Here is a 23,077-nt window from a genome sequence, read left to right on the forward strand (position 1 = left end):
TGAGTAGAGGGATTAAATAATTTGTATGCTTTATATGACGAACAATACCCTATAAAAGTACATCTGATGGCTTTTGAGTCTAATTTATTTCTATCTTCCTTTGGTATGTGGGCAAATGCTTTACATCCAAATATTCTTAAGTGTTTTACTGCAGGCTTATATCCATATAAAGCTTCAAAAGGAGTTTTAAACTCAAGACTTCTTGTAGGACTCCTATTTTTTAAATAAACCGCAGTATTCACTGCTTCAGCCCAAAAACCATTTGAAAGATTCTTACCTTTAAGCATACTTCTAGCACATTCCACCAGAGTTCTGTTCTTCCTTTCTGTTACTCCATTCTGTTGTGGAGTATGGGGTACTGTAAACTGCTGCAAAATTCCATGATCTTCACAATATCTGATGAGTTCATCTTTCCTGTATTCTCCCCCTTGATCAGAGCAGAGAATTTTTATCTGTTTCCCTATTTGTCTTTCAATCATATTTTTAAACTACTTAAAGTATTCGAATGTATGACTCTTCTTACTTAAGAAATACACCCAAGAAAACTTCGTACAATCATCAATAAACAGTAGGAAATACACTACACCTCCTAATGATTTTGTCTGCATGGGACCACAAAGGTCTGTGTGCACTAACTCCAGTATATCCCTCTGTTTCTTTTCTACTCTAACAGGGAATTCTTCTCTATGCATTTTTCCTAAAGTACAAGCATCGCAATCATTATGTACTTGCTTTAGCATAGGAAGATCTCTTACCATTTCTTTCCTCTGTAGTAATAGCAAATCATTGTAATTGATGTGGCCGAATCTCTGGTGCCAAAGCTCTTTTATAGTCAGGCTCGCTGCTATCAATGCTCGAACCGGTGCAGGTCTCACATCCAACTTGTACAGTCCTCCTGTTCGGATTCTTGTAGCAATTGTCTTCATTCCATCTAGTAGATCTTTAATGTAACAATTAGATTTTAAAAATTCAACTTTCAAATCTTGATCTGTAATCATTGATACAGAAATCAAGTTCCTTGTTATGCCAGGTACATATTGTAAATTTGTTTAATATTACCATTAGGTAGAATGACAGAAACTTTCCCACATCCTTTGATTTGATGACTTCTGTCATCTCCTAGGTAAATCTGTGCGCCTTCGTTGATCTCTTTAAAATCCTCCAGCCAGTGCTTGTTCCCTGTCATGTGCGTTGACGCTCCTGAATCTACATACTAGATGTCTGCATCAACATTTTCATCATGATCTGCCATGAACAACCTCAAATTCTGCACCTGATCACCATTTGCGAGATGACCTGCATGTCTCTTTGGCTTCTGCTGTTCTTCATGATACTTCTTTTTCGTACACTCCCTGGCAATATGACCCAATTTTGCGCAATAAAAACATTTATTTTCAGAGTAGTTTTTATTCGGGTGCATACCTTAGGTCAGATTTGGCCGTTTCTATGAACTTGCTCCGTTTTGCTGTTGTGGACTTCCTTTCCCTTTGTAGAAGTTTTTCCTTGCCACCAATGCAAGATCGACACTTTGGGGCTTCAGAGTCGATCTCCTCTCTTCTTCCTGCATCAGTATACCTGTCAGCTCTTCAAAATGCGGGATCTTTTCTCTGGCATTGATCCCAGTGATGAAAATCTGATAATCATCAGTGACACCATTCATTGTAATGGTCACAAGATCTGTATTGTCCATTGTATGGCCAATATATGATAATTTAGTTTTCAGATCCTTGATCCTTGCTACGAATGAAGCAAACGTTTCATTCTCCTCCATTTTCATGGACATAATCTTACTCTTGAGAAACAAAAGACAATTTGAATTTCTCATCTCGTACAATTCCTTCAGAATTCCCCAGATCTCATTAGCTGACTTACCTTCTCTGATGTACGGTATAATGTAGTCTTTCACTGACATCTTTAACATTGTCCTTGCTCTGCTTTCTCTTTTCTCCCAATCTGGGACCGATGCTAATCCAGCCGTGGGCCTCGGCTCATCCCCATTCACAATTGTCCAAGCACTCTACGCTTCTAGCAGAGTCTGCATCTTAAACTTCTAATTTGCATAAGTGGAACCATTGAGCTTGTTATGCTCATTCATGCATGCTTCAAATATGTTGCTATTCATCTTGGCGATTTAGAAAAAAAAATTTGACACGTAAAAGATGCTAAATTTACCCCAGATTTGTGACAGAGATAGATCACTATTGTTTTATCTCGCAATACATGCACAGATCACCGTGGCTTTCTTCTCAGCCTCCAGACAACGTCTTGTTGTCAGCTACAACCTTGTTCTTGGCTTCCCCACTCAATTTCTCTGACAGCTACAACCTTGTTCTTGGCTCCCTCATGCAGTTTCTTTGATTTACACGATGGTTGTAGATATACACCCAATATCTAAGACTGTTGCAGATATTCATCAATTTTATGGGACGCCATCGCAGATATACGCCCAATATCCGAGACTGTTGCAGTTTTAAATCAATTTTCTGAGATCGTCGCAGCTGTACATGGAAAAACTGCGGCGATCGAAAAATAATAAATTTCGAGAAGTGTAATAGTGCTATTGTCACGGCTATCCACTCAAAACCTGTGATGATTTCGGTTCAAAGAACCACTCACCAGCCAGCATATAGGTTCCTCAACCTTGACGCTCTGATACCATGATAAAAATGACAATGTTTATATTAAAATAAAACCCATTGGTCAGCTCTACGAAAGAGAGTTTGAACCAGGAGAGTCTGGCTCTGTAGAACGCTCTACATTGTTCATCAACATTACACATTAAATAGAATACGTGGTTTTAGGGAAGTTAGAACACCATCCTAAGAAATAGAAATTAATTCCTATCCTAAGGCTATGTGAACCAACTCTACCTATTCTAGGATATTCTCCATTATCTTCAACACTAAACAAGCATCATCATTACCATCAAGGATTTTTTGGTGGAGTGAGGGTTCAGTTTCATTTGCTAACCAGTGTTGAATCTTCCATTCATAGGTATGCCTTTAAATCCCACCATGTTATTGCTAGTTTTTTCTTAGATTTATGCATGCTTGCTTGCCTATTTTTTTTTTTTTTTTCATTTTGCCATGATTTTCATGCCCATAAAACAATGATTTTCATGCAAAAGATGGCCGGGACATACAAATTTAGAGCGTGAGAAATAGTCAAACATGAGCTCTACCCCTCATTTATGGCTATCACCCTAGTTCCTATGGGTCCTAGATGAGCCCCTTCCACATTAAGGAACCCATGAGTGTCCCAACCCTTGGTAGGCAATGAATTGCCCCACCTTAAAAGGGGGTACCTACTGTTATATCCTACACATCATGCTCTCATCCCCTAGATCCTTGAGTAGTTATGAAGAAAAATTAGTCAAAGGAAAAAGGCATATGAAGAAGGGTGGAAAAACAAAGGTCGAGGTAACTCATGTACCACGATTTGCTCCTTCCTGGACTCATATACCCAAGTGTGGGCTTCCCCCTTTATAGCTACCCTTGTACCATGGCATGTGGCTTGGAGCCTTCCCCTGATCGCCAGTCTATCTCATCACTATATCACATGCTACCTACCCATTGATGGATGTAGCATGGACATGTCACCCCCTTTAAAGGCTAAAACTACCTAATAGGGTCCTTAGTTAACCCCCTTATTAAGCTTGGATACATCTGTACATGCCAAAAACCACTATGGAAGGGCATGCCAACAAGAATTGCCCACTTGATTCCATGATTTGTAAGCTCTTTTACATGATTACCCTAACGATTTTTGGTATTGGAGGGCAAGGGAACACATTGGATCTTATGCAGGATTGCAGGTGGGTCTCCATTTTGGGGTTTGGTCTCCCTATATAGGGTCCAAGCCCTCTAGAGGGCCACATTAGCACTTGTAGTGTGAGCGTTGAGAACCATGGGCCTCCACCACAGCAAACAACACTTCATGGATCCCTAGCATGATTCAGTGATTGCTCGTGTTCCACCTTTTGGATGAGGATGATGTACCTGGTTCACCATGCTGAACTGACTCCACACTTGAACCACACACTTGGCAGATGTTCCAGCGTCTAGATGAGGATGTGTCTCACTACAGGAGACAAAGGGAGGGCTTATGTCATCATCCTAGCCCTTACAGATGGTTTATAGGCATTATCGATCCACTTGGAGACCCATGAGGATGTGATATTTCCCCCACACCCATTTGGGGCACCACATATAACTTGCCTGGATGTCAAAGGGTGAACCCCTTGTCCACTATGTTTGGAGTCCATTCCTTCACCATGGCACACTTTGGACTTCATCAGGCCTTCTCAATGGCCCAACGACCCATTATGATGATTATTTTGTCTTCTTGAGAGGCTAATTTTATGTTATTGAGCTAACTTGGTGGACTTGTCTCCAAGGGATGTTATTATTGAACATTATTTTATTATTTGGGGCTTAATTAGGCCTAATTAGGCAAACCAAATTCCTTAGAGATGATATAAAATGATAAGAGCCTCATTCATTCCTCTCATCATCACTTGGATTGGATTAGTATCTCCTAAGAAAGTTTCACACTTTTCGCTGGGATAACTTTTGGAGCTTTCTTGATGCACTATGACATTTGTATTTTCACATTTGTCTTTGAAGCTTCATTCTAATGCAAACTTGATGAATGGATATACTCTCTCCCCCTCATGTAAGTTGAAATTTTGATGCTATTCTTGATATCTTACTTCTCTACTGCATGTATCTTGTTCTCTATTGCATGTATCTTGTTATCATTGTCCTTGTATGGGTTAATGTAATGCAAAATTCTTTTGGGACCTTGAACAAGTGATTAAATGCATGCATTGAGCTTTGAGGGATTGGGTGAATGTTCCTAGAGGAACCTCTTCAGTTGAAGGCCTTGAAACTTTGTCTCCTATGCAAGTTTGAAGTATAAATCCCTATTGACCTAGTTGTTGCCCCTGAAGAGGCTAGCAAAGATCAATTAGGGCTCCTTAGCTTACGAAAATTCTTAATCTATGTGTATCTTGACTCCATTAGGCCCAGAAAATAAGGCACTGATCCTTGTATCCCTTTGGTGATCAAATTTACCTCCTTTTCTTCACTTTTCCAAATTCTAGGCCTAACCCTAGAGGGTCACCTAGGGCATCCAACGAATTTTATTGTAGCCATTCAAACCCCTCAATTTTTGGTCCACTACTGCGTTGGGCTTTTCTCTAGGGGTCCTCCAAATTTCAAACAAATTCAACGGTGATTCCTTTCATACCGGGTCTCCTCCCATCAGTGAAAGCCTGTAAAAAGAAAGGAGCCTTAGTTGAGGTGACATTGGGCTATCGCTCCATTGTTGCCCCTTGACCTAGTAGTTTCTCTATAGGATCCCCTCCTTGGACCCCTACTAGTTTGAGCGGTAACATTTTGGCGTCATTGCTGGGGAAACAAGACGTGTGTCTTGTTCCCATACGACATTACTGATATATCCTTTTGGTGACTCCATTAGAAGAACGAAGCCCTATTTCTTCATCGAACTTCTAAGTCAATGCTTGTAGGGTGAAGCAAGCATCTCTCAAGGCATTTCAAGTTCACCCTGGTGACTCCAAATCTAGAACCTTATAAAAATTTGCATGGAAATAAATGGATCATTCGAGAGGCCTATTTTATATGATTCAAGATGATGACCCTCGACCTAAGTTGCACGAAACGGGGAAATGGGTACGAGTTTCCGAAACAGGCACGGGTATGAAACGTGACCCCCCCAAATTTTGGAAACGGGGAAACGCATAAACTATAAGTCTCTAACCTTACATCACATTTACTCATGAATGATCACTTAATGAAAATAGCGATATCCGAAATCAGCCTCGAAAAATTTCTAATTTCTTGTCTCGTGCTTGACTGGGAGTCTCCTCCTACATAGTCGAACGACCTTAGTGCTCTTGATTAAATACAAGTCCCATACCCTAGTATCCTATGTGCTCTTGATTATTGGGAGTGCATAGAGGGCTTGGTTCTCTTGATTAAATATAAGTTCCATACCCTAGTACATAACAAAATCCAATGGAAACATTGCAATCCCCCCAATCCTGAAATCCTGAAAAATAGATAAGTCTGCTGGATTTTGAGTGAGATCTAAAATTCTACTTTCTCCATATGAAATCCAATGAGGGCGAAACCACTCTCAAACACCCTGAGTCATTTCATGGTAATGTTAAAAATTTAAGTAAGAGGATGAAAATGAAAAATAAAGGAGAATTTAACGTTACCATAAATTGCATATCAACACTAGGGCCATAAGCTTGAACATTAGGTTGCCCCACTCAAAAAACTCCTCTTTTCTATACCTTGAGAGGCATCCAGAAGATATTTTAGTCGCCCAAAAAAATTGGAAGAAAAAAAAATTAAAAAATACAAGAAAAATTCAATTTAGAAGAGGAAATTTTGTCGTATGACCTAGAAACGTGTTTCCGGCCGTACTGGCCACGTTTCCTCCTCGAGAAATGGGCTAGTATGGCCGGAAAAACGTTTCTAGGTTGTACGGTACGAGTTTCCTCGTTTCCGGCCGGAAACGAACGCTTCTCCAACGTTTCCTGCAACTTAGCCCTCGACCCAATGATCATGAGGAATTTGATTCCCCTCTTGATTAATCTCTTGGGAGCCATGAAATTGAGGAGCCTTCCCAATGCCTTGAAAGGGGGTTATGGCTCTTCCCAAGATATGAGGATTGTAGTCCACCTTGTTCCTTGATAATCAAGAGAATGAGATTGTGGATGTGTATGAGCCTTCTATATCTTCATGCCATGAGGAGGATATGCCCGAGCTTGCTATTCATCGAAGATTTATGAGTTTGGTTCTTGAGTTCTCCATATGCTCATTGCAAAAAAGGTTACATGAGTTGGATTCTTATCTTCCCTCCTCATCCAGGACTCTTCATGCATTATCCTAAAATGTTCTTGCCCCCCACCCTTATCATTCATCAAGCAAATCTTGCAGTGGGAAAAGTGATATTTGGGTCCCCTGTCTCATGAGGGTTCATAAGAGAAAATGTTTTTATATTGACTTAATAATATGCTAGTTACATTGGCTATATGATTACACTTGACATTTGCATAATGTAACATGCGTGGTAAGGTAGGATGCATTGCATATTGATTTTTGCATAGCTACTATCATCATGCTAGAATAGTTGCATTTAGATTAACATTTTTTTTTCTTGTTGATTTTTATTGCTTAATATAAGCATGGGTGATGATAAGATGACGTAAAACATGTTTCCCCGTGCGCTCAGTTTGTGATATGTGCAGGTGATAGGTATGTGGTCCCAAAATATTTTTGGTGTTCTCATGACCTTGTTTGAGTACGTTTGTGTAGTATTCTGAGAGATCATGTCCTAGTTGAAGCCAGATGTTACCCACCACCTATGGGTAGTATTCATAGGCAAATGTTTTTGTCCAAGACGGTTGTCAGTCTATAGACAACAACCCCTCGCAGCCACCAGATAGCTCGATGTGCCATTTTCTCTGCCACCTGAGCCAACCTTGTGGTCTCTTGCCCATTTGTTATGATCGCATGTTTGAAGGTGGGCCTTTCGACACGAAAGGTATTACTTTTATTGGTTTAGTTGAGTAATTTTGTTTAATTATCATGGACAATTTTGGGCATGGATTGGTGGGGGGAATTCGGCGGAAAGAGTGGGATAGGTTAGTACTCTTGTCTCCTCTGCTCGATTCGATAGTTAGCCTTGTATCCTAGTCCCGTGGGATCTCCTTTACTAGCCATTAGCTTTATGGATGGCACTACATGGGAAATCCCCATTTTGGTTGCATGGTCCTTCTTCCCGACACCATATACATCACTCCCCTTTGCTCATTTTAACCCCATTCATCACTTTTCCCATCCGGGTCCGCATGTGTCCACATAGGGTTAGCCTCCCCCTCCCCTTGTTCACACTTTGGGTTGGGCTTGTAAAGATTCTCCGAGGTCGTTGCAACTAAAAATAAATGAAAAAGCATAATTTGACCACTTACGACAGGAAATGTACCACAAAATGAAAAAGATTGTCGGGGCATACAAATTTAGCACGTGGGCAAAAGCCAAATGTGAGCTCTACACCTCATTTATGGCCATCACCTTGGTTCCTATGGGCCTTAGATGAGCCCCCTCCACATTAAGGAATCCATGAGTGTCCCAACCACTAGTGGGAAAGGAAATGCCCCACCTTAAAAGGGGGTACCTACAATTATATCTTACACATCATGCTCTCATCCCCTGGAGAACCGAGCAGTTACGAAGAAAAATCAATCAAAGGAAAAAGACATATGAATAAGGGTGGAAACAAAAGGCCGAGGTAACTCATGTACCACGATTTGCTCCCTCCTGCACTCATATACCCAAGTGTGGCCTTGCACCTTTATAGCTATCCTTGTACCATGACATGTGGCTTGGAGCTTTCCCCTGATCCCCACTCTGTCTCATCACTATATCACATGCCACCTACCCATTGATGGGTGTACCATGGACATGTCACCTCCTTTAAAGGTTGAAACCACCTAATAGGGTCCTTGGTTAACCCCCTTATTGAGCTTGGAGACACTTGTACATGCCAAAGCCCACTATGAAAGGGCATGCCAACATGAATTGCCCACTTGATTCCATGATTTTTAAGCTCTTTTACTTGATTACTCTAATGATTTGTTGTATTGTAGGGAAAGGGGGGGCATTGGATCACATGCATGATTGCAAGTGGGTCTCCATTTTGGGGTTTGGTCTCCTTATATGGGGTCCAAGCCCTCTAGAGGGCCACATTGGCACTTCTAGAGTGAGTGTAGAGAGCCATGGGCCTCCATCATAGGAGACAACACCTCATGGATCCCTAACAACATTCAATGATTGCTCGTGTTTCACCTTTTGGTTGAGGATGATGCACCTGCTTCACCATGCCGAACCGACTCCACACTTGCACCATACACTTGGAAAATGTTCCAGGGTCCAGATGATAATGTGTTTCACTGCAAGAGATAAAGGGAGGGCTTATGTCATAATCCTAGCTCTTACAGATGGTTTATAACCATTATCGATCCACTTGGAGACCCATGAGGATGTGATATTCCCCCCACACCCACTTGGGGCAACACATATAACTTTGTTAAAATTGGCAACTAGGGCCAAACTCCATGTGGGTCAGCTTATTCATGGCAGCTGATATTTTTATTGGATCCCTCTCATTGAGAGGTGTAGGATTGATCTAAAGATCATCCGATTCTGATAAGTATTTATGGAGATATGAATTTTTTTTGATTATGGAATTATTATCAAGCCGGCCAACAACTTGAGTAGGCTCGGAAGCCAAATAGTCATGCCTATTCATCATCTACGTTTTAGTATAAACTGGCGAGGACTTGAAGTCATTTGCACACACACATTCTTGGTGCGATATCCTCTCCACATCTTGGGTTTTTGGAGAAGGAGAGACACTAATGAAGGATGCCCTAAGATGATGCCCTAATCCAACGCAGTAATTAGAGACACTTAGCCACAGTAAGGAAGATATTATTACATTGTTCATGGAGATCTATACACTATTAATAACTATGTTGCAGGAAACGTGGTACAAAGGTCCGTTTCTGTACGAAAACTGGTACAAAATGCGGAAACGCGTTTCCAGCCGTATTGCCACGTTTCCCGAAACAGAAACGTGGCTAGTATGGCCAGAAACGCATTTCACGGCCGTACGACCCACGTTTCCTCATTAACTTGTGTTTTTAATTTTTTTTTTTTTAATTTAATTTAATTTAATTTTTTTTAATTTGTTTTTAATTTATTTTTAGGGTATGTTAGTGACTTCTAGTTGCTTCTAGATGCGTGTCTAAAGTTATAAAAATGAATTTTTTCCCTAGTGTTGATATGCAGTTCATCAGGAAGTTTGAGGCATATGCAGTTCATGGTAATGTTAAATTCTTAGAGTAAAAGTGATATTCTCCTTTTTTTTCATTTTCATCTTTTTACTTAAATTTTTAACATTACCATGAAATGACTCAGGATGTTTGAGAGTGGTTTCGCCCTCATTGGATTTCATATGGCGAAAGTAGAATTTTAGATCTCACTCGAAATCCAGCAGACTTATCTGTCTTTCAGGATTTCAGGATTGGGGGGATTGCAATGTTTCCATTGGATTTTATCATGTACTGGGGTATGGAACTTGTATTTAATCAAGAGAACCAAGCCCTCTATGCAGGGGAAACTCCCAATAATCAAGATCATGTAGGGTACTAGGGTATGAAACTTGTATTTAATCAAGAGCACTAAGGTTGTTCGACTATGTAGGAGGAGACTACCAATTCAACAGTGGTCCTTCTAAAGAATGGGATGTGGATGCAAAAAATCTTGATTTGGATCTCTCTTGCAGCCTTATAGTATTTATTGTACTGCAGCCTCATATATTAATATAAGTAAAGGCTGATTTTGAGATTTGGATATATAATAAAGGTTGCTTTTGGATATTCCGATATTTTTATTTTCATTATGTGATCATTCATAAGTAAATGTGATGTAAATTAAATCTTAATGTTTAAGCGTAATAAATTATAATGTATCATTTATGCTTTATGATTGCACATATATATATATTTAAATATTTTCAATATATATATATATATATATATATATATCGCATTTCCCCGTTTCCAAAATTTGGGGAGGTCGCGTCTCGTATCGCTTCCCGTTTCGGAAACTCATACTCGTTTCCCTGTTTCGTGCAACTTAGGTTAATAATGAGGAATTGCACGCTGTTCATGATGAGGACATTATGCTGTAAATGAAGACTCATATACGCTGACCTATGTTGCAGGAAACGTGGGGTAGGAGGGCATTTCCGTATGGAAACGAGTACGAAACGCTGAAACGCGTTTGGTACGGCCCTGAAACGCGTTTCAGGCCGTACTGCCACGTTTCACGAAACTGAAACATGGCCAGTACGGCCTGAAACACGTTTTAGGGCCGTACAACCCATGTTTCAACATTTACTTGTATTTTTTTTAATTTTTTTTTTTTATATTTGTTTTCTAATCTATTCTTACGTTAGCGTTGTGACTTCTAGTTGCTTCCAGATGCTTGTCTAAAGTTATAAAAGTGAACTTTTGCCCTAGTGTTGATATGCAGTTCATGGTAATGTTAAATTCTTAAAGTAAAAGTGATATTCTCCTTTATTTTTCATTTTCATCCTTTTACTTAAATTTTTAACATTACCATGAAATGACTCAGGATGTTTGAGAGTGGTTTCGCCCTCATTGGATTTCATATGGAAAAAGTAGAATTTTAGATCTCACTCAAAATCCAACAGAATTTCAGGATTGGGGGGATTGCAATGTTTGCATTGGATTTTATCATGTACTAGGGTATGGAACTTGTATTTAATCGAGAGAACAAAGTCCTCTATGCAGGGGAGACTCCCAATAATCAAGAGAATGTAGGGTACTAGGGTATGAAACTTGTATTTAATCAAGAGCACTAAGGTCATTCGACTATGTAGGAGGAGACTCCCAATCAAGCACGAGACAAAAAATTAGAAATTTCTCGTGGCTGATTTTGGATATTTCTATTTTCATTATGTGATTATTCATGAGTAAATGTGATGTAAATTTAGATACTTATAGTTTATGCATTGACAATTGACAATTTATCATAATGTAATAAATTAGAATGTATCATATATGCTTTATGATTGCACATATTTCTTAAATGTCCTAATATATATATATATATATATATATATATATATATATATATATATATATATATATATATATATAAATTCGCGTTTCCCCGTTTCCAAAATTTGGGGAGGTCGCGTTTCGTATTGCTTCCTGTTTCGGAAACTCGTACCTGTTTCCCCGTTTCATGCAACCTTGACGCTGACCTATCCGCAGCAAATGAGAAACATATACGCTGGTAAACTCGCAACAAATGAGATACATATACGCTGGCAAATGAGCAACATATACGTTGGTAAACCTGCAACAAATGAGACACATATACGCTGGTAAATGGAGACTCATATACGTAGGCAAATCTGCAGTAAATGACAACATATATACACACAGGCAATGGCAATGTATATATACGCAGGCTGTGGAAAATAATATCTATGCAGGCAAAAAGGACGTATTAGGTGTAGTCATAAGGACACAGTTGTGAGCTATGTATTGGGTCAATACTCAAGCCAATCACAGTCTAGGTCATGGAGCCATAGTAAGTTCAGTTGATATATTATTGTCTTTTTATGAGTTGATGAGATCATGGGCAGCATGCTACATGTGCAGCATGATGCATGATGTATATGGGCAACATGATATATGAGCAGCATGATGTATGGGCAGCATGATGTATGAGATCATGAGCATCATGATAAATGAGATCATGTGCATGGGCAGCTACAATGATGCATGGAGCATGGACAACATCATTATGAATGTAATCATGAGCATTGGCGGCTTGATTATGGATGAGACCATGGAAGGTGCAGCATGATGAGCAGCATGAAGATGAGAGAAGCTCAGTCATCTAGATCCAACACTGTGATGGGGCAACACGGTGCTACATGGTAAGGTGCTGCAAATGGACGAGATGCAACACTATGATAGGTGAAGGAGTAACCTTAGAGAATCAGTTGAAGCAATATGTCTTCAACTGATCTCATGCAGATATCAAAAGTCAAAGTATTGACTTCTATTGTAAATGTATTATCTCTCTCACTTTCTCTGCTGAACTATGAAGAACGTAAAAGAAGAATTGATCAAGGGTTTCCCCACATTGTGGGGTTTGTCCCTGGCTAGCACCACATCTTGTGTCCTCTTGTCTTAGCTTGTAATCTGCGATTTTATATTTATGTTCTATCTGCAGTTTACTTTATGCTGTTGTGATTGCTAATATGGAAAAGAAATTGAAATAAATTGCTCTAGCATAGAAGATACCTAAAATTAACATGGTATTAGAGCTAAGGTGAAGACAATGCCCAAGCAAGGGTGAAAGAGCAATCACCAAAGACAGTTGCGACAAGACAAAAGGATCAATGGGTTCCTCATAATTCACCTTGGGTGAAGTTGAAGCACAGAATATTATCAGAGTGGCGCAACGGACGGTTCTGATGGCCTAGCTAAAGATCACTTCATTGGGAAGTTCGGATCTAAGGGTGGAAGGAAAGAGAGATGCCTTGGTTAAAATAAGTTCGGTCATTATGCGAAGGAGTGTCTGAATGGCAGAGACACTTCTCTTGATGAAGATAAACAAATCATTCCAGAGTCAAGGGAATGACAGGTAATACAGTTCATCAAGGAGAAATGGTCGACTCTTCAAAGAAAGCAAGGAACTCCAGGTATGAAGAATCAAATGTTTTTTTTGATAAGATAAAGAAGTGTTAGCTTGTATTGGCCCTCTCCTTCAGATTCTTTGGGAATCTGGCTTATTGATTGTAGTGCCTCAAGGCACTTCATTGGATAGATGGGTGCACTCTCTAATTTGGTAGAGATGGAAACAGTCGTGGAATTATACTTGGAGCTGATGCCACCTATCCTGGAAAGGGTGTAGGGAATGTTACCCCTCAATTGAATGAGGGTAACTTGATTCATTTACAGAATCTCTTTTATGTACCTGATCGCAAGAAGAACCTGATGTCCATTTCAGCAATGGAAGTCAAAGGTTACAGGGTGGCACTCATTGATGGAAAGGTACGTGTTTGAAAATAGATTTTTTAAAGATGTTTTTGAGTTCAGGGTTGTATCAAGTTGCAGGAAGTCCACTGGGAACCATGTCCATTGACACAACACTAGAGGTCTGTGAGTCAGATGGTGACAGGGATGCCTGAATTCAAAAAGAGCATGAAGGTACATGTCTGAAATGTACCAAAGGAAAATCTTATGAGGGGGACCATTCCCCTCATGCAGCAGGTCCACAGGTTTGGAAAAAATCGAGGAGTTTGAGATTCATGATCGGGAATCTCATGTATACAGGTGAAATAAAGCCCTCTATGGCTTGAAGCAAAACACCTCGGGCGTAGTATGAGAGGATTGACAACTGTCTGATGAAGCTAAGATTCACTAGGAGTGAAATCGATCCAAACCATTACTCGAAGGTTATGGATGATAGACGTCTCATACCGGCACCTATGTCTGACAGGTGCAGACCCTCTCATTTGTAGGAGACAGAGGGAGTTGGATTCCAAATGTGGAAAGATAAATAGCAAGCCTGTGACTACCTCGAGGATCTTAACTTTCAGAAGTTACATGGTAGTGATGTCGGACTAGATTTGGGAAATGCCTTTGAGAATCATAAACTCATTCGCATTGATGTTCTTGGTGATCCTCCGTCCGTTTGCAGTTAGCATGGTGAGCTCATATTTGGTTGAGCTTCACTGGATTGGTGCCTAGAATCTTTTGAGATATCTTCAGGGCACAATCTCTCATGGATTGAGATACACTGCCTGGGATATTTCAAATGCTGAGTGGGCAGGCAGTGTGAAGGATCGCTAGAGCACTTCACAGTGCTAGTTCTCCTTGGGATCTGCTTCGGTATCTTGGATGAGCAGGAAACAAAAGTCGATGGCTTTGAGCACCGCCGAGGCAAAGTATATTGCTGCTAGCATGGCTACCTGAGAGGCAGTCTGGTTACGAAAGCTCTTCAGTAAGCTGTTTGGATACCACTATATAGCAAGATGATTAGTTCTCCTGTGAGGTCTAGATGATGTGTTCTCCATAACGATTATGTAGTAGGATGATTAGTTCTCCTGTGAGGTCTGGGTGATGTGTTCTCCATGACGACTATGTAGTGGGATGATTAGTTCTCCTGTGAGGTCTGGATGATGTGTTCTCCATGACGATTATGTAGCAAGATGATTAGTTCCCCTACGAGGTCTGGATGATGTGTTCTCTTTGACGATTATGTAGCAGGATGATTAGCTCTCCTGTGAGGTCTGGATGATGTGTTCTCCATGACGATTATGTAGCAGGATGATTAGCTCTCATGTGAGGCCTGGATGATGTGTTCTCCATGGCGATTGTGTAGCAGGATGATTAGTTCTCTTGTGAGGATAGGATTGATTAAGCTCTCCTATCAAGGCATCCTACCCATGAAGTTTGAGACTCATGGGAAGTACCTCTCATTTGATCAATGAGCAGGGAAATGAGGATAGCTACCATAGTAGTACTGATGGATGCATCATTGTATCTATCGTAATCCCTATGCTAGGATGACCTTCATTAATCTGGGATCAATGATACTGGTCTGGGACCAGTGGTAGGAGTTGTACCTACTATGACGTTGACTTCGGGTTGGTTGAGACTGGTCTGGGACCAGTGGTACATACTCTGAGATTGACTTTGGGTCAGTGAAGGACTGGTCTGGGGCCAGTGAGAGTGGTACATACTATGACGCTAACTTCGGGTTGGTTGAGACTGGTTTGGGACCAGTGGTACACACTTTGAGATTGATGATATTGGTCTGGGACCAGTGGTAGGAGTGGTACCCACTATGACGCTAATTTTGGGTCGGTTGAGACTAGTCTGGGACCAGTGGTACGGACTCTGAGACTGACTTCGGGTCAGTGGAGAATGGTATGAGACATTCTCAATCAATTCTTCTTCATGGTTCAGCAGAGCCAAGCTGAGCAGAGTAGAGCAGAGCCAGTAGAGCTGAGCAGAGCCAGCAAAGCCAGTAGAGCTGAGCAGAGCCAGCAGAGCTGAGCAGAGCCAACAGAGTTGAGCTGAGCAATGCATGGCATTGATGGCAGAGACATCACAGTTGGACATATGGATCGATGGATGGAGTTCTCCCTAGTTGAGAGGTAGTGTTAAAATTGGAAACTAGGGCCAAACTCCATGTGGGTCAACTTATTGATGGCAATTGATATTTTTATTGGATCCCTCTCATCGAGAGGTGTAGGATTGATCTAAAGATCATCTGATTCCGATAAGTATTTATGGAGATATGAATTTATTTTGATTATGGAATTATTAATTTATTATCAAGCCGACCAGCAACTTGAGTAGGCTCAGAAGCCAAATAGTCATGCCTATTCATCATCTACATTTTAGTATAAATTGGCGAGGACATGAAGTCATTTGCACACACACATTCTTGGTGCGATCTCCTCTCCACGTCTTGGGTTTTTGGAGAAGGAGAGACACTAATGAAGGATACCTTAATCCAACGCAGTAGTTGGAGACACTTATCCGCAGTAAGGAAGACATTATTACGCTGTTCATGGAGATCTATACACTGTTAATAATGAGGAACTGCACGTTGTTCATGATGAGGACATTACGCTGTAAATGAAGACTCATATACGCTAACCTATCCGCAGCGAATGAGCAACATATAAGTTGGTAAACCCACAGCAAATGAGACACATATACGTTGGCAAATGAGCAACATATACGCTGGTACCAGTGTTGCACACATCGCGATCGGGATTTAATCGGCGCCGGGAAAAAAGCGGAAAAAATCGTTAAAATCGGGAAAAAATCGGAAAAAAGCGGGAAAAAATCGTTTGGCACAAAAATATTCATTTTTTTTCAATTTTTTTCAATTTTTTTAATATCTAAACCATCTACAACATAAAATAAATACATTGACACATAAATATGATAAAAAAACTAATATATAAGATGTTTAATATCATTTCTAGCGCTAAAATCACACATAACATTGAATCATGTCCTGAATAGTAAGTCCTGAGTCCCAAGTCCAACTCAGCCTCAAAATATCAACAAAAAATATGATAATGTATCTCATCATGTCATAATGTCATATACAATAAAATGAAAGTCTAATCCTATTGATTTCCTCTGCCCCTCTTGCGAGAAAATGGCACAACTTTCTCTTTCCCTCTAGATGTAGAAGCTGGTGCCTGTGGTGGTGGAAATGGCAGTGGAGTCTGACGTGCTCTAGAAGCTGAAGAACTAGTAGTAGCAGCTATAGGAGGCTGAGGTGGACGGAGACCACGTCCTCTACTGGTGGTAGTGGTAGCCCGGGTAGCCCGGGTAGGCGGTGTCACCTCCTCCTCCTGCTCCTCCAACTCCTCCTCCTCCTGCTCCTGCTCCTGCTCCTGCTCCTGGTCCTCCTCCTCCTCCTCCTCCCCCTCCTCCTCCCCCTCATCCTGCACTAACCAATCCTCAGTGGGATCCATGAGAGGCCTCTCGGTCTCAACCCTCCATTCAGCAGTGGTGTCAATCCCATCCAATGAGATGGCTTCCGTATCAGGTGTCTTCTCTAGTTGTTTCACCCACAATCGAAGATTGTAGTAGACATAGACCATGTCATTAAGTCTATGGGACTCCAACCTGTACAAAGTTCATGAAATAATAAATTAATAATTAATAATTAATATTATAAAAAAAATATTGTTTAAAACTTTAATGAATTCAAAAATTTATTTGGAAATTTGCAATATTTTAAATGTTTAAGTGTTAACCTATTGCGCTTCTTGTTGTGTATTTTTTCAAATACACTCCAATTGCGCTCACATCCCGAGGAGCTGCATGTTTGGCTGAGGATGCGTATGGCAAGATTTTGCAAAAGGGGTACTCTGCCACCATACATCTTCCACCATGCGTCTACAACAAAATTACAAATAAAATTTTAAATAAACATAAGAAAAAAATGGAATTTGAAGAAACAATGAAATTTGAAACAAAGTTACAAAGTACATACTACAAACTAAAAAATACCTGGCATTTTAACCGTCCTATCAATGACAGCCATATCAAAGCCAAATAAGCCACCTGACAACTTATATTGCTCAATTTGTCTAGAGATCTCCATACGTTCTTCTGAAGATCTCACCATCTTCTGGACACAGGTTAATAATCCTTCCACGACCTCAACATCAAAATTAAACCCACATGCATAAGAAAATGCAGGGTTCAGGAAAAGCCCAGCAGCATGAATGGGACGATGGAGTGTGTTGTTCCATCGCTCATCAATGACCTTCCATAGAAGGAGTTGTCTCTGGAACCCATCATCTCCCTTGTCATCATAGTAGGACCGAATGGCTTCTTTGGCCCTGTCCATGGCTTCATACAAATAGCCCATTGCGGGCTTCTCACCATCTACCAACCGAAGAACCTTTACCAAAGGTTCAGTGACAGCGCACACCTCCTGCACTCCCGCCCAGAAGTCTTCTTGGTATGAAACAAGTCTGCAGACGGCCTCTCCTTCTGGTTTGCGGCTCATTGGCGAAGAACGCCACTCCTCTGAAACAAACATTCTCTTCAAATCCCACATAGAATTCAAGAGGGATTGAAGAGATATGAAACTCGTCGCAAACCGTGTAATGGCGGGGCGCACCAACTCTTTGTTGTTGGTGCATTTTCTCATCAAGCTAAGCACAGATGTGTGATTGTAAATAAATTTTGTGATGGTTTTTGATGAGTCAACAGCCTCTTTGACAAAGGGAATTTTCCCTATGTCCTCTAACATCAAATCAATACAATGGGCAGCACAAGGTGTCCAAAATAAAGTAGGATGCCTGTCCATAAGCATTCTACCAGCAGCAACATAATTTGCAGCGTTGTCCGTTATGACTTGGACAACATTTTCTGCACCCACCTCCAAAATAAACACATCCAGCAAATCACATAAATTTTTTGCATCTTTGATTTGATGAGTTGCATCAACAGATTTGATAAACATAGTCCCCAAGGGACAACTAACCAAGAAGTTTATAAGGGTTCTCCCCTTTTGGTCAGTCCAACCATCTGACATAACAGTGCATCCTGTTTGTGCCCATGATGCCCTAAAATCCTCCAATCTTTGGGTGCAGTCACGCTTTTCATCTTGAAGAAGCCGGCCTCTGAAATCATGAAGAGAAGGGAGTTTGTACCCCGGGCCAACACTGGCAACAGCATCAAGAGTAGGTTGGAAAAATGGATTATTCCTTATAATGCTGAAAGGAATATCACTCCAGAGGAGAAATTTTGTCATCAACTTGTCAGCTTTTTCTTTTTCAGTTCTTTTCATCATTGAACCGATAGTTGGTTGTGAACCAGGTGTGGTTCGAGGAACAAAATATGATGATGCAGCAAACGGATTGACTGACGCTGCAGTAGAACCTGTGCCACTTGGCCCACTTCCTTCAACTGACCTTTTTAGTTGCCTTTTGAGTTCTTCTTTGGCGTCTCTAGTGTGCTCTAATTCTCCCAATGCTCTCATGGCTTTTTGGATAATTTCAGCGTTTGTCTTTAGACAGGGCCCCACATCACGTCCAGGGATTTGTGCAAGGTGGAACTTCAACCTGTACACCCCCCCGAATATTTCCTTTCCACACAACTTGCAATACAAGTTTTGTCTATCATTCGGAGTTTTAGGGTCACCATATTCCCAGAAAGGATCCAATTTCCTTGGCATGTTTGTTTTTGAATTTTGAATTTGCAAACCTATGGAAAAATAAGGATTAGGAAATAGGAATTTAGGATTACATAAATGATAATAGTAAATACAAATTACAATTTAGCATTTGCAAAATTACAAGCTAATTATTTCCAAAATCCCAATTTCTAAACCCAAGTCACCCAACCAAATGCCAAAAAACAATGAAAAATAAAAAAAAATAAACAATGTTTAAAGAAAATGAGAAAATAAAAATAAAAAATTGGTTCTCATAGTCATAACAAATAACCCATCCCAAATCAATGAAAAATTTCCAAAAATTCTTTAAAAACAATGAAAAACAAAGTTTTTATTGAACCAAAACAAAAAAAAATTAATCTACATACCTGGTTTATGGACAAATTGGCGATCTTGGCTTGGATTCCTCCTAAAATCGCTTCGATTCGCTCCCACAACCGACGGCAACCCTCTCCCTCCCTTCTTCTCCTTCTCCTCCGCGGCGGACTGCTGAATGAATAAAAAAAAAATCGTTTTTTCCATATAAAACCCCGCTGCCCGCGCCCCCCGCGATTTTAACCGAAAAAATCGCGATTTTATCGAAAAAATCGCGATTTTTTCGATAAAAATCGCTATAAAAAAAAATGGGCGATTTTTTCGATAAAAATCGCGCTTTGAATCGGCAAATTTAAAAAATCGCGATTTTCCGATTTTATCGCGATGTGTGCAACACTGGGTAAACCCGCAACAAATGAGACATATATACGCTGGAAAATGAGACACATATACGTTGGTAAATGGAGACTCATATACGCAGACAAATCTCCAGTAAATGACAACATATATACACACAGGCAATGGCAATGTATATATACGCAGGGTATGGCAATAAATATCTATGTAGGGAAAAAGGACGTATTAGGTGCAGTCATAAGGACGTAGCTGTGAGCTATGTATTGGGTCAATACTCAAGCTAATCACAGTCTAGGTCATGGAACCGTAGTAAGTTCAGTTGATATATATCATTGTCTTGCTATGACTTGATGAGATCATGGGTAGCATGATATATGTGCAACATGATGCATGATGTATATGGGCAACATGATGTATATGGGCATCATGATATATGAGCAGCATGATGTATGGGCAGCATTATGTATGAGATCATGAGCATCATGATAAATTAGATCATGTGCATGGGCAGCACAATGATGCATGGAGCATGGGCAACATCATTATGAATGTAATCATGAGCATGGGCAGCTTGATGATGGATGAGACCATGGAAGATGCAGCATGAAGATGAGAGTAGCTCAGACATTTAGATCCAACACTGTGATGGGGCAGCATGGTGTTACACAATAAGGTGCGGCAAATGGACGAGATGCAGCACTATGATAGGTGAAGGAGTCACCTTAGAGAATCAGTTGAAGCAATATGTCTTCAACTGATCTCATGCAGATATCAAAAGTCAAAGTATTGACTTCTATTGTAAATGTACTATCTCTCTCACTTTCTTTGCTGAACTATGAAGAACATAAAAGAAGAATTGATTAAGGGTTTCCCCACATTGTAGGGTTTGTCCCTGGCTAGTGCCACATCTTGTGTCCTCTTGTCTTGGCTTGTCTTCTGCGATTTTATATTTATGTTCTATCTGCAGTTTACTTTATGCTGATGTGATTGCTAATATGGAAAAGAAATTGAAATAAATTGCTCTAGCATAGAACATACCTAAGATTAACAAACTTGCTTGGATGTCAAGGGGCCAACCCCTTGCCCACTATGTTTGGAGTCCATTCCTTCACCAAGTCACACTTGGACTTCATCAGGCCTTCTTAATTGTCCAACGACCCATTATGATGATTATTCTGTCCTTTTGAGAGGCTTATTTTATGTGATTGAGATAACTTAGTGGGCTTGTCACAAAGAGATGTTATTATTGCACATTATTTTATTATTTGGGGCTGAATTAGGCCTAATTAGGAAAATCAAACTCCTTAGAGATGATATAAATTGATGAGAGCCTCATTCATTCCTCTCATCATCACTTGGATTGGATTAGTATCTCTTGAGAAATTTTCGCACTTTTTGATGGGATTTTGGAGCTTTCTTGATGCACTATGATCTTTGGATTTTTTCTATTGTCTTTGGAGCCTCTTTCTAATGTGAATTTGATCAATGGATATACTCGCTCTCTTAATGATATTCTTGATATCTTACTTGTCTGCTACATGTATCTTGTTATCATTGTTCTTGTATGGGTTAATGTAATGCAAAATTCTTATGGGATCTTGAACAAGTGATTAAATGCATGCGTTGGGCTTTGAGGGATTGGGTGAATGTTCCTAGAGGCACCTCTTAGGTTGGATACCTAAAAACTTTGTCTCCTTCACAAATTTGAAGTATAAATCCCTATTAACCTAGTTGTTGCCCTTAGAGAGGCTATCAAAGATCAATTAGGGCTCCTTAGCTTTCAAAAATTCTCAATCTATGTATATCTTGACTCCATTAGGCCCAAGAAATAAGGCACTGATCCTCGCATCCCTTTGGTGATCAAATTTACCTCTTTTTCTTTACTTTTCCAAATTTTAGGCCTAACCCTAGAGGGTCACCTAGGGCATCCAACGAATTTTATTGTAGTCTTTCAAACCCATTGATTTTTGGTCCACTACTGCGTTGGTTCTCTAGAGGTCCTCCAAATTTCAAGCAAATCCGACAGTGGATTCCCGAGATATAGCAAGCCCTAACCATAAGACCATATTTTGCCCAAGGTTGATGTGGGTTAGTGTCCTCATTTGGGTCATTGCATTTGTATTTCAAAAGAAAATTTGTCCTTTGACCCTTATTCTCCTCCCAAAATAGGTCAAGCCCCTCTAGTGTTGATCAACTCCACATCCTTGACCTAGCTTGGGTCCGCTTTGGCTCTTTATGGTCCCACAACTTGATAACTCAAATTCAACAAGGATTGCATAGAAGCCATTTCTCCACAAGGATTCTTGGACCTAGGAAGCTTCTTGACAAGGGATATTCCCCAAACCTAGGCTTGAGTATGCTCTTAGCCCTTTCTAGAGAGCCTATCACCTTGCTTCTTAAGCAAGTAAGCCATATAATTGAGTGTCTCTTGTGAATAGGCCCTAGCAATCACCCTCCATCCATCCATTGATCCATTCATCTTTGTGATTCCTTTCATATCGGGACTCCTCCCATTGGTGAAAGCCTGTAAAACGCAGGGAGCCCTAACTGAGGTGACATTGGGCTATTGCTCCATTGTTGCCCCTTGACCTAGTAGTTGATCTAAAGGATCCCCTCCTAGGACCCCTGCTACTTTGAGCAGTAACAGGTCTGCACCCTTCCAATATCACCATATCCACCGTCGCATCACCATGCCCTCTGAGGCATGGATTCTGCCTCCAAATCCTCCCTGAGGGACCCGATAGGTGCATCTCCCTATGTACTGGTAGCGATGCCACCATTGCTTTGTTACTCTGTGTCCCCTGTGCATTGTTGAAGGAAATGTAACTAGGTTCGGTCTTCATAAATGTACTTTTGATATTTGTATTTATTCAAGAAAAGAAATATTAATTTTATAATATATGTCAATGAGTTTCTTGCTCATTGAAATAGGTCTAGCACATGTTAAAGTGCTATAGGTGAGTCAAATGGGCAAAAGAAAATGTTGAAGACCTTAAGGGCATGTTACACCATGTATATGTTTGTATAAGAGT

The 23,077-nt window shown here is 40.3% G+C and overlaps 2 protein-coding genes across 8 annotated transcripts in view; one reads left to right on the plus strand and one right to left on the minus strand.

Annotated features, from left to right (window-relative positions):
- Window positions 1–23,077, plus strand: part of LOC149222262 (putative membrane protein YBR220C) — a 464,638-nt gene that overhangs the window by 200,611 nt on the left and 240,950 nt on the right. The window lies entirely within an intron of this gene.
- Window positions 17,110–19,563, minus strand: LOC149222263 (uncharacterized). The gene is made up of 2 exons (XM_089383064.1): window positions 17,440–19,563; window positions 17,110–17,308 (listed from the first exon to the last, which is right to left on the minus strand). The coding sequence occupies exon 1, from the start codon at window positions 19,371–19,373 to the stop codon at window positions 17,685–17,687; it is 1,689 nt and encodes a 562-aa protein (XP_089239190.1). The 5' UTR covers window positions 19,374–19,563; the 3' UTR covers window positions 17,110–17,308; window positions 17,440–17,684.

Source organism: Pinus tabuliformis, chromosome Q (genome assembly GCF_031772625.1).
Source record: "Pinus tabuliformis cultivar Carrire ecotype Pingquan chromosome Q, CPIR1, whole genome shotgun sequence".
Classification (NCBI taxonomy): domain Eukaryota; kingdom Viridiplantae; phylum Streptophyta; class Pinopsida; order Pinales; family Pinaceae; genus Pinus; species Pinus tabuliformis.

Excerpts from the sequence above, each read along its gene's own strand:
- LOC149222263 (XM_089383064.1), bottom strand. The coding sequence starts at position 19,373 with ATGCCAAGGAAATTGGATCCTTTCTGGGAATATGGTGACCCTAAAACT.